General features: G+C 38.7%; 1 protein-coding gene across 3 annotated transcripts in view; it reads right to left on the bottom strand.

Annotated features, from left to right (window-relative positions):
* Positions 1 to 3,599, bottom strand: part of LOC126950095 (probable C-mannosyltransferase DPY19L2) — a 92,984-nt gene extending 89,385 nt beyond the window's left edge. For 2 of the 3 annotated variants that reach the window (XM_050783272.1, XM_050783271.1), the window contains exons 1-2: positions 3,058 to 3,599; positions 531 to 555 (exon numbers count right to left, since the gene is read on the bottom strand). In XM_050783272.1, the coding sequence (XP_050639229.1) occupies positions 531 to 555; positions 3,058 to 3,394 (362 nt within the window). In that variant the 5' untranslated portion in view covers positions 3,395 to 3,599. The remainder of the gene's footprint in view (positions 1 to 530; positions 556 to 3,057) is intronic. The other variant, XM_050783273.1, reaches the window with a different exon arrangement.
* Positions 3,600 to 14,585: the final 10,986 nt, after the last annotated feature.

Consider the following 14,585-nt stretch of genomic DNA (forward strand, 5'->3'; position numbering starts at 1 on the left):
AGGAGTTTGACACCAGCCTGGCCAACATGGTGAAACCTCGTCTCCACTAAAAATACAACAAATTGGCTGGGTGTGGTGGTGCACACCCGTAATCCCAGCTATTTGAAAGGCTGAGGCACGAGAATCACTTGAGCCTGGGAGGCAGAGGTTGCAGTGAGTCAAGATCGCGCCACTGCACGCCAGTCTGGGAGACAGAGCAAGACTCTGTCTCAAAAAAAAAAAAAAAAAAAGTGATTTCACTAGCAACATATAATTACCATAAAACAAAGGAGGGTTTTAAATGAACTACACATGCAAAATACACTAGAAAAGCTAGATATTTAAAGAAACGTGGTGAATTATTTGGTAAAGCAAAAATATTTTAATTCATAAGTTACTATTCCCCTAATGCATCTATTTTGTAAATGCTGTTTCACACATAAAGATGTCCTACAAATATAGCCAGAAGTTATTGTTTAATGTATGCAAACAGTGACGACAATTTTTAATTCAAATGTTTTTAAAAATTTCAAACTGAAACTAAATCTTACCAATGTAAAATTGCCACAAAGACAGCTAGAAAAAAGAAAAAAAGGAAAGTTATTAAAAGCTGCTTTATTATAAAATACCTTTAAAACAAGTATTTCAAATGTATTATTTTACATGTCTAGAAAGATAGCACACAAAGCAAGATGGCCAGCTAATCCTGTCTCTGTGAGCATAGGAAAAAATCCAAGACACAAAGTAAATTCTGAACAGAGCTTACCTGTTTGCAGCAGGGCTTGACAAGCAAAGGGAAAGACTTGAGAGGGTTTTTTCACTTCAGGTAATTGGTAAGAGTGATGGAATTATGGAAGATTGTGACCTTTTTTGTTTTGTTTTATCAGTTTTATTTTCTATTCCTTTATATGAAATTTTTAAAAGAAGTAAATATATACAGTATGCTTCACTAGTTCTAACCAGGAGGAGCCACTCTAGATCAGTTTCCCTAGCATTCATCAGAAGACGATTAAATGCAGGCAATCACTTCCTCAGCAGCACATCTAAAAGCCCCATTGTGCAACTCAACCCTTGATGAACTGCAAGCTCTTTGCAAGCGCCCAGACCTAGGAGCTACTAGATGGCCTAGGAGACTAATCTGGAGTCACCTGTGCCAGCGCCCCATGTATACGTAAGACTTCACCAGGGAGCTGGGAGACAATACTCTGGGTATGGAGCTTTTACAGGAGCTGCAAACGCAGCCTGTGCCCCTGTTTGGTTGGGGAATTGCTTGTTTTCAAAGGTACCATGGAACTGGAGAGAGAAGAGTGGGGAATAGAACAAGTTAAAACACCACAAACTTTGCTGTTCTTATAGAGGTTCAGCAGCTTTTCTTGAATTAATGCCCTTCGGATTGTTGTAAACCTTTGCTTAATTTCCAAAGTTTTGAAGAAAATGATTTTGAAAACTTTCCAAGTATTTTCATTGTCGTCATGGAGGAGTGCATTTCCTTGGCTATTCCAGAAGTCCTACCTCCCCTCTGAGATTTTATAATGGTATTTCTTATGGTGATCCCAAATATACTTGGCAAGTCATCTTATAAACCACCAATAGTAGCCTCTTAAAAATTCAAAAATTACTCCACTTGGCTAACAAAATAAATGCAAATTAATTCAATAATTATTGAAGAAATTAAATTTTAAAAAATTAAAAAATTGCAATGTTGAAATTCTCAACCATGTTTATCCAGATCTTTTCCTATATTACTAACTGTCCTGGGCTTATCTTAAATACTTCTCAAATTTACTTGTTTTATATCAGGATAGGCAAAGTATGGCCTATGGTGTATTTTTGGACTGTCTGCAAGTGGGGTCGCTATAATTTTTAAAAGATTGAAAATTTTAAATGGTTGTAAAGATGCTCATTAACTGTTTATTAGGCTTCATTGATTTAAAAATACACAGAGACTATCCTATTCAACTATATTTGTATCCTATTTCTAATTCTCCTAACAATTATATACACTGGCAAAAACTCTTCAGATGATATATAAGGAAAAGGTCAAATATACTACCAAATTCATCCAGCTTTCCAAAGATGCTCAAAATCTTTCTGTGTCTCTCACTCCCTCCCTTAACCCACATACCACATCTGAAAAAAAAAGGATACGGTGTAGTGATGCCAGCATTCTAAATGCTTGAAGGGCTTATCGCATGCCCTTTCCAAGCTGTGACAGAAGCATGTCCCCTGGACCCGGGCATCCTATCAATCTCACCTCTGAAGGTGACTCAGCCTCATACTTCACTGAAACGCCAGCACTCCCAACTTCTTTTATCTCCACTTTAACATTTCTCCGTATAGTAATCCACGCTTTTCTACTCCCTGCCATCTCAGAAAAGGAATTCTCTCTCTTTTCCACAGTTAGCTTCTCAGATTTGTGCCTTTAATTCTACCCTCCCAAATATTCCAAGCCTTGCTCCACTAATTATTTCCTCTCTTGGAATCTTAATCTCATCCTCTTTCCTTAATCCTTCCCCCTCAGTCTTTAAAACTCCTAGACCTGGCCGGACGCGGTGGCTCAAGCCTGTAATCCCAGCACTTTGGGAGGCCAAGACGGGCGGATCACGAGGTCAGGAGATCCAGACCATCCTGGCTAACACGGTGAAACCCCGTCTCTACTAAAAAATACAAAAAACTAGCCGAGCGAGGTGGCGGGCGCCTGTAGTCCCAGCTACTCGGGAGGCTGAGGCAGGAGAATGGCGTAAACCCGGGAGGCGGAGCTTGCAATGAGCTGAGATCCGGCCACTGCACTCCAGCCTGGGCGACAGAGTGAGACTCCGTCTCAAAAATAAATAAATAAATAAATAAAACTCCTAGACCTTAAAACACCCTGCGATCTGACAGCCCTTCAAACCAATATACTCCCCATCTCTCTCCCCTGGTTCAGTGACAAGATCTTTGACCAACTTCTTTCTACTCGGGCCTTGCTATTATTTACTACTAGGCACACACAAACCCTTGCTTGTTAAACTGATCTCCTTCAAGACTCAAGAAAAGCGCCATGCGGCTCCCTCTAGGGCTCTCCAGTCTTCTCCTCACCGATGCCGAGAGTGGTCCTGCTGGAGAACCAAGGAGCCTGCAGTTTGTGCACCTTTTCCCGGAGCTGCGCCAGGAAATTACGGAGGAACTGGAAGGGGCCGAGAAGAAGGCTCTTGGCCATCACCTCCAACTGCAAGCCTTTTCGCGCTTTCAGATTTCGGATCCTCCGCGGGGAGGACCTCCTGGTGCCCCTTGGCAGGTTCCCGCCGCATAGCGCCGACCTTCCCACCTCCTCCTCCACCTCCGGCTCCCGGGCGGGGGAGGCCCCGCGCCGCCGCTTAGGCTGGCTAGGGCGGGAAGATTGTAGCGGCTTTGCGCTTACTCCTTGTTTTCTCATAATCCCTGGTGGAGCTGGGTCAATTTCAGGCACAGGCCAGGCGAGTCGGGCGAGGTTCAGAAAGGCCTGACTCGCCTGGCAGCCTCAACGGACTTGTACCCGCAGCCGTTGCGGACCTCCCGGTCGTCATGGCGACTGTGAAATGTGGGGTGAGGCGCTTGCGGTCGAAGCCATTCGCGCGGGCAGTCCCTGCGTGTCCGCCCACGTGCTCCCCACCGCTCGCAGCAACCCCGCCTCCGCGCTTCCCCGAACGTGCAGCTTCCGGTGAGAGCAGCCGCACGCACAGCTCACCACACCCTCCCCAGCGCCTGCAGCCCGCAGTGCGCCCAGTCCCCAAGCCCGCACGTGCAGTGGCCACCTTGCGCGCAGCTCCATGTACAGCTCCCCACACGCTGCCAGCCCCCCGGCGCAGAACCCATCACCGCTCTCCTTTCACGCGCTTCGCTGGGAGTGCAGCCCCCGTCCCCCACCCCAAGCGTGCAGCTCCACGCAGCCTCTCCACACTCTCCCCAGCGCCCGCAGCACCCCGTGTGCGCACAGCTCTGCGGGTCGCTTCCCCGCGTGCCGCTTCGGGCCATAACCTTGCTGGCGACTAAGTCTGAAGAACTTCCCGTGGCTTCATTCCTTCGGGTTTAGTCTTTGCTTTGACATTTTAACCAAAAGGTTACACGTTAATTAACGAAGTATTAAAGGGGAAGATCTCAGCTGCAAGAAATGACTGTAGGAAGTGTGTCAGGGAAGCTAACGGACCCGCCCGTGGTGTACCAGGCATTAGGAACGTCTCTGCTCTCCTACGATCGCGGGGGTATCGGACAGTCAGTGCCTGTTGTCAACGCTGAGGGAACGGGTCAAGACTGCGGGCAACACGTGGCACAGCCGGCCTGAGTCCGGTGGGTCTGACCCCAGAGCCTCAGGTTGACGCCAATTCCTTGGCACGGGACAGCGTTTACTGAATCTTAAAGCAAAATGCTTTTCCAGTAAGGTTCCGAGAAGTCGTCAGCCCTAGGAGCGGTGTGCTCAAGCACTTTCAGCACCAGCCAGGACCAACTGAGAGGGGAGCGCTTAGCTCCCAGTCACCGCGCAGCCCTACCGGAGGCCTAAGCGGCTGGCACAGACGCACTGGGACCGCTGACATTTTCCGTGTCCTCTGTCACGGCCCCATGCTGGAGCCCACACCGCTTCACTTCCCATCTGTTTGATGATGGATCGAATTGAACTCCCATATCCTAACTGACCCGTCTAAATCATGGCTCATCGTGGTCAGGTTAATTTTTCCTGATGCAACACAGCACAAAAATGTTCATGGCTCCCCATAGCCCACAAATCAAGTCCTAGGCTTGCTCACCAATGCCTTCAATAATTGCCCAATATACATTTTCAACTTTAATTTCCCACTTTCTCGGGCACAAATCTTCCATCCCAGTCATTTCAGGTGAGGTCCACAGCTTGAGACACCATAACTGCTGAATTCCTTTACTCACATGGAAAAGTCACCCCTTGGCTTTTACATCCTCATCTCCCCGCCCATCTGAATGCTGTCACCTTCCAAGCCCCAGCCCATTTCTCCAGCCCATATTAATTATGCTTTTTCTGAAGGTCTAGAACACTTAACTGACAGTACTATTTATCTTGTCACTCATTTAAATTCAGTAAGTGCTATTACTGTTCATATTTTGTTTTGGGAGATTTTTTCAAGGAGCATTTCTACATTCCTGGCATTGTGTTTGGTGCTCAAAATGTTTTCTCACTTAATTCATGCAATAACTATATGCACATTTTAAAATCAAGCATCAGGGATGTAGTTATTTGCCCAAGTTTTAACAGCTAATAAAGTGGAGTGATTGTTTTTCTTTTTGGTCAGTTTGTTTTTTCTGGAGTTTCCAATTACCTTTTGCATCTCTTGGTGTCCTGGTGGGATACAAAATGCTCTTACCCGTGGTCTAGCCCTTGAAAGTACAAATCTGGTTATTTTTATCATTTAAAAAATTAATCTTTTTATAAGAGTGTTCATTGTGCTATTATTTATATCGTTGAAAAAATAGAAATGGCCTCAATGTCAAACACTCAGTTATGAAACATTCATATAGTGAAGCATTACAGCCACTAAAGTCATTTTGCATAGATATTTAATGATATAGGAAAATAGTCATGATATAGTGTTAAAGGAAAAAAGAAGCAGGATATATTTTATGATTCATATGTTTAGCAAACACATAAAATTAACTGTGTGCCACATGCTGCTCTAAATCTTTTACACAGGGGACTTATATAGGAAGATTACCGATTTATGACCTTGAGCTAGTAATTTAGCCACTCTAGGATTAATTTCCTCATCTGAAAAATGAAGAAGGTTATATTTGTCTTCCTGAAGGTATGATCGAATGAATTAATGCTTGTAAAGCATCAAAAACACAGCACATGCTTAAACAAATGTCCCTTTATTATGTTCTAGACTAGCCATCCTATAGTGCACTAGTGAGTATTTTTAGGTTGGTGCAGAAGTAATTGCTATTTTTGCCAATACTTCCAATTAATATTTTGCTCACTTGGTTTCTTTGTCACCAAGTGATATGTTAGTAATTATTGAACAGTAATACATGTTTTAGGTTCATTAGTTAACTGAGAGATAGTTGCCTAAATAATTACGTACCTACTCCTACTAAGGAGAGGAGTAGATTTGTGTATAAGAGGGAAATCCTGACACTTAGTTTTATGTGCGGTTAAATAGAATCATGGATGTTTTCACCTTTTTACAACCTCTCTAACAGTGGTCATTTATTTTGACCTCATTATTTTGAATGGTTGAGTCACATTTTAGCTGTATACTAACTAATGACAATAATTTAAAGCAGTTACCCTGATACTTTAATCTATGATGAACTGACAAAATAGCACATTATAATTAGGTATGATGCAATATGTTCTTACATTATCTTATCATCTTTGAAACAGAGATGCCTCATGATTTAGCTTTTTGTTGTTGTTCTCAAGATAGGGTCTTACTCTGTCACACAGGCTAAAGTGTAATGGTGTTCACTGCAACCTTGAACTCCTGGGCTCAAGAGATCCTCCTGCCTCAGCCTCCTGAATAGCTTGGACTACAGGTGCAGGCCACCACACACAGCTAATTTGTTTATTTTTGCAGAGATGGGGTATCAGTATGTTGCCCAGGCTGGTCTAAAACTCCTAGCCTCAAGCACTCCTGCCGCGTCTGCCTCTCAAAGTATTGGGATTACAGGCATGAGCCACTGCACCTGGCTGCAAATTATTTGTCTTACGTAGAGATCTCTAATCCAGTTATGGATATCTAAAACTTGCCTCAGTTTTTCCTTTGTCTTTTAGTAAAGCAATTGGGGGGGAAAAAATGCAGTTAAACTATGGAAACAGCAGATGGCAATAATGATCTGTAAATCAAAATTTCAAAACTTTCACTTATTAAATTCATTATTTAAAAAAATCACTGTTCTTATAATAAATCCACTTACTAAATATGAAATGTAGGAAAATTCCAAATGTAACCCCACATAAAAATTAAATTGCACATTTCATATATCAAAATAATTAAGATATTCATCATGGTCAAGATTTAGTTTTCCAAATAATAATGACTTCGTTTTAATTGATTCAGATAATAAATTATTCAAATAATTTATTAGATTTAAAGTTTTAGCTTTGCACAAATACATAGATATAAATTTAAGTGGATAGTTAAGTTCCATCTCTAGCCTCCAGGCTAGATAGAGATAGTTCAGTGAAGACCATTTTGAAAACATTACAAATGTTTCCACTTATAATTTGGTAATTTAAAATATGAATTTCACTTTAATTGAAACTTTCCGCATAAAACATTGGTTTTTACTTTTGCTGTCTCATAATTTCTTGTGCATTAAGATACTTTTCCCCCTTTGTACAGTGCAAGGAGTTGGAATTGGCACCAAAGTATTAGCCTCTAGTTTATCAGCATTAGTTATTCCCAAAGATGGTGGCAAAATTCTTAGGATCTCATAGTTATTTTATTTGTAATTTTATTTATTTTCATTATCCAGCTCTAAGACTTTTTCTACAAATTCAAACATGAAATACATCCTTTGTTTAATTTTGTAATTCCATTTTTGTCTTCAAAAAATGGGATAGCCATAGGTATGTTCTTCTTGGAGCCTACTTATTTTCTAAGTAATTGCAAATTGGTCTGTTTATAAATGTTAAAAGATCCTCTCAAATTCTTCTTCAGCAAGTTGCCTCCACTAAAAAAAGTGTCTTTGGACGTGTGTATTTTATAAAACCACTGCTTCAGTCTAAAACTTTTCTTGGATTTACATATCTTGGATTGACTCATTCCTAAGTAGCATATTTGCTGCTGTTGAATTACTTTACAGAGCCTCTTTAAATTCATATTGGATGCAGGTACTTCATCAAGGAGACAGTGAAAAGACACCAACTTGCTGTGTCAATCAGAAAAGGCCACAAGCCTGAGTCTGAGAGAAAAAAGGAAAACAAAAATACATTTAACAGGAAATAAAGTGATTCTACTCTTCTAGAATTGTCTTAGGTGAGCTACAGACCTGTTGCTAACTCCAATTTTTTCATCATCATTTGAACATACCTCATCTTATATGCAGATCGACTAGTGTTCCCTGAAGCTTTCCAATTGCATTTAATTGAAGGGAGACCGTTGTAACTGTTTAGGTGCCAATCTCTGTGTTTTTGGAAACATGAAAAACTCATGCCTCATTTCTCTGCAATTGCATTTTAAGAATACATTTCCACAATAGGGCTGGTCCAGTTAACATTTTAAAAGTGCAATTCCAGGCTTACAGAATGTTAAAGTGGATGGAGTCTTATATCATCTGGTCTCATGGTTTTCAGATTGCTCAGAGACTCCAAAGCTGTTCCAAGGAGGTGACTCAATATTAATATTTTTACACGGCCAGGCATGGTGGCTCATGCCTGTAATCCCAGCACTTTGGGAGGCCGAGGAGGGTGGATCGCCTGAGGTCAGGAGTTCGAGATCAGCCTGGCCAACATGGTGAAACCCCGTCTCTACTAAAAATACAAAAATTAGCCGGGTATGGTGGCGGGCTACTTGGGAGGCTGAGGCAGGAGAATCACTTAAACCCGGGAGGAGAAGGTTGCAGTGAGCCGAGATCACACCATTGAACTCCAGCTTGGGCAACAAGTGGGAAACTTCGCCTAAAAAAAAAAATTCTTACACACAACAATAGCATAGAAATCTAGAGGCGACTAAATGTAGTTAAATAGTTTCAAGTTCCTTAATTGTCTTGCATGCAAAATGTGGATTAAGATTAGTCATTGATGCACCAAGAATGCATGTTACAATTTCAAGGTCATCACTAAAATAATAGAAATGCAAACATATATATTTTTCAGACTAAAAGAGAAGAAAAGCTGAGTGACAAGTCACTCAAACAGTTGGAAAGAAAGCAAGAAAAGAGAGAAACAGGGACATAAAACAGCTGGAATAAACAGAAAACACATAGGAAGATGGTGGATTTTTTTATCCAAACTTATAGTAATTATAAGTGCAAAGAGATTAAATGCCCCAGTTAATAATCAAAGACTATCAGACTGATTTTTTAAAAAATAAATAACTGTCTGTTGTTTACAAAAGACATGCCTAAAACATAAGGATACAGAAAGTTTGAAAATCAAAGAATGGATCCAGGTGTTCCATGGAAACTATAGCTAAAAGAAAGCTAGTTAGGCTATATTAATAAAGACTAAATACACTTTAAGGCAAAAAGTATTAGTAGAATTAAACAGGGACACTTCATAATGATAAACATTTTAGTTTAATAAGATGAAGTAATAATTCTAAATTTCCATGCATTTAAAAACATGGCCTCAAAATATATACTTTTAAAAGTTGTCAGAACTATAAAACAAATAGAAAAATTCACAACCATAATGGGGAATTTTATCACACTTAATGCCAGTAATTAAAGCAGACAAAAATCAGGAATGATCTGAATAATTTGAACAACGTGAATAACACAGGTAGAGCACTTTACCTTACCACCCCCAAATAGACATTTTTTTCAAACACATATGAAGCAGTTACCAAAGTTGACCACACGCCAGGCCATAAAACAAGCTTCAACACTTTCACAAGATTGAATTCATAGAGTCTGGTTTTTCTGATCACGCTATAATTATGCTAGAACTCAAGAGTAAGAGGATAATTAGAAATTCTGATAGGTTTGGAAATTAGGAAATACACTTCTAAATAACTTATTGCCAAAGAAGAAAGTATATGAAAATTAGAAAACAATTGTACTGAATGCTAATGAAAATGTTATGTATTAAATGTATGGGATACAAGTAAAACAATACTTAAAGAAAAAAGAGAAGGATTAAAAATCAATAAATTATCTATCTTATGAAGTTAGAAAAATTTTCCAAATTAAACTCAAGGGAAGTATAAAGAATAAAATAAAATAATAAGAATAGGAAATAAGAAATAAACATAATAAAAAGCCTCAACAAAGATCAAATCTTGTTCTTGAAAAAAATTAAATTAATAAACCTCTGATGAGACTGATCAAAGGAAGAAAAAGAGAGAAGGCACAAATAAACAGTATTTTTTAAAGGATATCACTATAGATCCTGGAGTCAATCAAAAGATAATAAAAGGATATTATGATCCAGCTTATGTCAAAACAAATTGAAAATATAGATAAATGGGAAAACATGTAATTGACCCAAGAAGAAACAAAATCAGAATAGTAGCATAACTGCTAAAGAAAGAGAATGTCTTCATTGGTGAGCTCTACCAAAATTTAAGGACAAAGCAACACCAATTTTATAGTCTTCAGTAAAATAGAAAAAGTGTGACTTTTCAGATTATTTATAAGGCTAAAGAAACTTCAATACCAAAATCTACAAAGGCATTATAAGAAAAAAATTGCAAGTCAATTTTGCCATAAAAATACATGTAAAAATTCCAAAAACAAAAATTATCAATCAAATCCAGCAAAAGATAACAAGGCTAACATACATGACAAAACTGGTTTCATTCCAGGAATGCAATGTTGGCTTACTATTAGAAAATCACTGAACTCATTATATTAATAGATTATAGGATAAAACAATATATTAACAGATGCAGAAAAAATGTTTGATAAATTTTTTTGACCTCCAATTATGCTAAAAGATTTTCACAAACTTGGGATAGAAGACAATTTCTTAAACCTTCAAGTTTATCTGCAAGAAAGCTACAGGAAACCTATACTTAATGGTGAAGCTTTGAAGATGTTCCTTTTGAAATAAAGAATGAGTGAAGAATGCCAGCATCATCACTTCTATTCAATGTTGTAAGAGATCCTAGCTAATGCAGTAAAACAAGAAAAAAAAATAAGATAAAAAGCATATGGATTCCAAATGAATAATAAAAACTGACATTATAGATATAAATATATAGCTGAATATCCAAAATAATATACAGATAAATTATTAGAATTAATCAGAAAGTTTAATAAGGTTGCAGGATATAAAAATCAATATTTTTCCACATAACAGCAATAAATAAAAAATTTAATTTTTAAAGTTTTGTAGCAATGAAGGGAAAGCTTCCTTTTTGCCCTTGGAGGCTTCACTGAAAAATCAAGTCATAAAAAGGCAGATAAATAAGAGAAAAAGCATATGAATTTATTACTCCTATGCACACGGGGAAAATCAGAGTGATTGACCAATACTTCAATGGGTGCAGATGCTTGTAGAGCCTTCTTCTTAGGGGAAAGAGAGATGGGGAAGTGTGGATGATTTTAGGGGAATAATAAATGATTTTTAGGAATTTGGTGGGCTTGAAGAAAACAATGGTCCAGGACAGAGTCTGCTGGGCTCACAGAGCAGACTTTTGTTTGTGACAAAAATCTGCCCAGGTTTGTTGATAGACTTTGGTCTTCCTTCTTGTGATATGGTCAAGATTAACCGCGACATTGTCGACTCAAAAATGGGAGATTTTATCTGACCACATATCAAACTTATCATGAAAGAATAATAATGAAAGCTGTGGTATGGGCGCTAAAGTAGACAACTTCGCAAATGGAATAGAAAAGGAGTCCAGGGAAAGATGCCCACATATAGGTAAACTCGACTTGTTTCAGAGGTAACATTGCAAAGCAGTAAGGAAAGGGTGTTCTTTTCAATTATATAAAAAACTGGACATTTATATGGGAGAAAATTTAAATGAAAACCTACTGGATTGTATGTCAGATTGGTTCCAGGTGGATTATAGACCTAAATTCATAAGACAATACAACATCGAAAAAATAATATGAGGGAATATCCTTAAAGATTTCAGGGGAAGGAAAGAGCTCTTAAACAAAACACAAAACCACTGTACTCAAGAAGGAAAATATTGATACATTTAATTACCTAAAACTAGAAATTTCTGTTCAACAAAGTATATTAAAAATGTGAAAAGACAAGCTATAGAATGGAAAATGACATTTGCAAACTATGTAACTGACCAAGATCTAGTATTTGTAATATATAAAAACTGCAAATCAGTAAGAAAAAGATTTTAAAAGACAATAGAAGACATAGAAAAATGGGCAAGAATTAACTTCAGAAAAGAGGTTATCCAAATGGATAACAAACCTATGAAAAGGTGTTTAATCTCATTAAAAAATGAGGAAAAGTAAATTAAATCACAATGATATATAAGTATGCATATTGGCATAACTTAAAACCTTTGACAATATCAAATGTTGGTGAGGATGTAGAGCATCAGAAATGCTTATCTTGTGTGAACTGGAGAATAATTAGTACAACTATTATGGAAAATTACATGCCTTAAACTAGTAAAACTAAGGATTTGTTTTTCCCGTGACCTTGAAATGCCACACTGAGTACACACCCTACAGAACTGTGAATTATGTGCACCATAATACATATGAAAAAAATATTCATAATAGCACTAATTATAAGAGCTTCAAATTGGAGGCAAAACAAATGCCCATTAGTAGTAGAATAGATAAATACATTATGGTATATTTCACACAATGGAATACTTTATAGCAACTAAAAAAAATGAAACTGCATATGCTTGTAGCAACATAAAAAAACTTTTAAAAACATAATATAAAGGTCAAAGACAGAGTCATTAAAGATACCATATGATCTCATTTATATGAAATTCAAAACTAGCCAAAATTAAGTGATATTTGGCAGTGCACACATAGGTAATTGTATTAGACTGTTTTTCACACTGCTGATAAAGACATACCGAAGACTGGGCAATTTACAAAAGAAAGAGGACTTGCAGTTCCACATGGCTGGGGAGGCTTCACAATCATGGCAGAAGGCAAGGAGGAGCAAGTCACATCTTACGTGGATGGCAGCAGGCAAAGAGCAAGCTTGTGCAGAGAAACTCCCATTTTTAAAACCATCAGATCTCGTGAGACCCATTCAGTATCACGAGAACAGCACAGGAAAGACCCCTCCCTGTGATTCAGTCATCTCCCACTGGGTCCCTTCCACAACACATGGGAATTATGGGAGCTACAAGATGAGATTTGGATGGGGACACAGAGCCAAACCCTATCAGTGATAAAACTCTAAAGCAAAGCAGGAAATCACTTTTTATAAGAGTCCAGACTGAAATATATTTGCAGGGAGAGGGAAAAGATGTACAGAGAGGGGATGTCAGAGTCTCTTTTTTGCTCTAGGTGGCAGATTCAAGGGTGTTCACTTTATTTTGGAAGCAGTGCAGAGAAGGGAGCCAGACTAGAAACGGAGGTGATCAACTGGGTCTCAGTTACATACAGAAAACAGCAGAGACGGCTGAAAGATCCTTCTCTGTGTTCAGAGCCATCATCTATCATTAGCATCCAGTGACAGCAGGAATATTGATGCCAATATTTTTCAAAGTCTGCAGAAACGACTTGGCTCCTCCACAGAGCCTTGTGAGTCACTTCAGAAGAAATCAATATCCATCTTCTGTTCTCTTCTTGCCTGCTGAGGGGACCTGGAATCCTTAAGCGTTTGCTTCTGGTTTCCCACTTCAATATTCATCCAAAGAGTCTCCTCCTGCTTGTCCTCATTCTTTCTGCCCTTCCTTGTCCCCCAGGGTGGAGATCTCAAGTGTATGATACCCCACTATGTGGTGATGTTAGCCCCAGAGCACAGCTGAACACAGCATTCCTCAGGAGAGGATTCGTCCTCTATATAGGGAACACTGGAGATACTGCTGCCCTAACCCCAAAGAACTAATCACCAAAGCTTGGTACTTTGAGCCCATGGTAGGCAACTGGAAGAGCTATTTGGGGCAAACAGTGTAACTCAAACATCATCATAATTATCTGACAGACTTTAAGTAGGCCGATCCAATGTTCTCAAACCTGGCTGTATCATGAATCACTCAAGGAATTTATTTTTTATCCAGATTTCTGAACCCCCAACCTCAGAGATTCTGACTTACTGGGTTCTGGGTAGAACATGGAAATCTATATTTATAGCAACTCACCCAGGTGATGTATCCAGGTGGCTCTCATGCAACTCTTCAATGGACTGGTACTTAAGAGCCTCCCAGGGGGTCAGAGCTCAAGTACCTCACGGCCAGGAACTGTGTAGGCCTCCTTTGCTTACATCTAAGTGGTTTCCCCTGGTCCAACTGGAACATGAATGTTATCTCCTAAGAGTCCAACTTTATTACTTCTAACCGTCTAGATATCTTCTGGTAAACTCAAGACATCTCTAATTCTTCCTCTTTCCACTAGAGATTAAATGCATTTTTTTCACATAAAGATAGACTTTAATCTAATGTAGTTATGCATGCATATAAATGCCCAAACAAGAGCCAAGTTGGGAAATATGGCCATGTGTTGATGTGATGTCTTGGAACAAGTAAGGACACCTCTGCGGAGGTGTTTTGAGGGCTACACCAACATGCTGATGTGACACCTTATCAAAGCACTCTAGAGCAGCCATTCTTAAATATTTTGGCCTCAAAAAGACCAAACAAGTCCTTTATGATTGCTTATGTGTATTGTATGCATTGATATTTATTTACATGGATATTTATAATCCATTCATGTTAAAAATTTTAAATGAAAAAATGTTTGTTTATAAATCATTTACAAATAATAATAAACTCACTGTATCAACATAAATATCTATTATATGAAAATAACATTTTCAACAAAATTTAGTGAAAAAAGTGACATTGTTT

The sequence above is a fragment of the Macaca thibetana genome, chromosome 3 (assembly GCF_024542745.1).
Source record: "Macaca thibetana thibetana isolate TM-01 chromosome 3, ASM2454274v1, whole genome shotgun sequence".
Taxonomy (NCBI): domain Eukaryota; kingdom Metazoa; phylum Chordata; class Mammalia; order Primates; family Cercopithecidae; genus Macaca; species Macaca thibetana.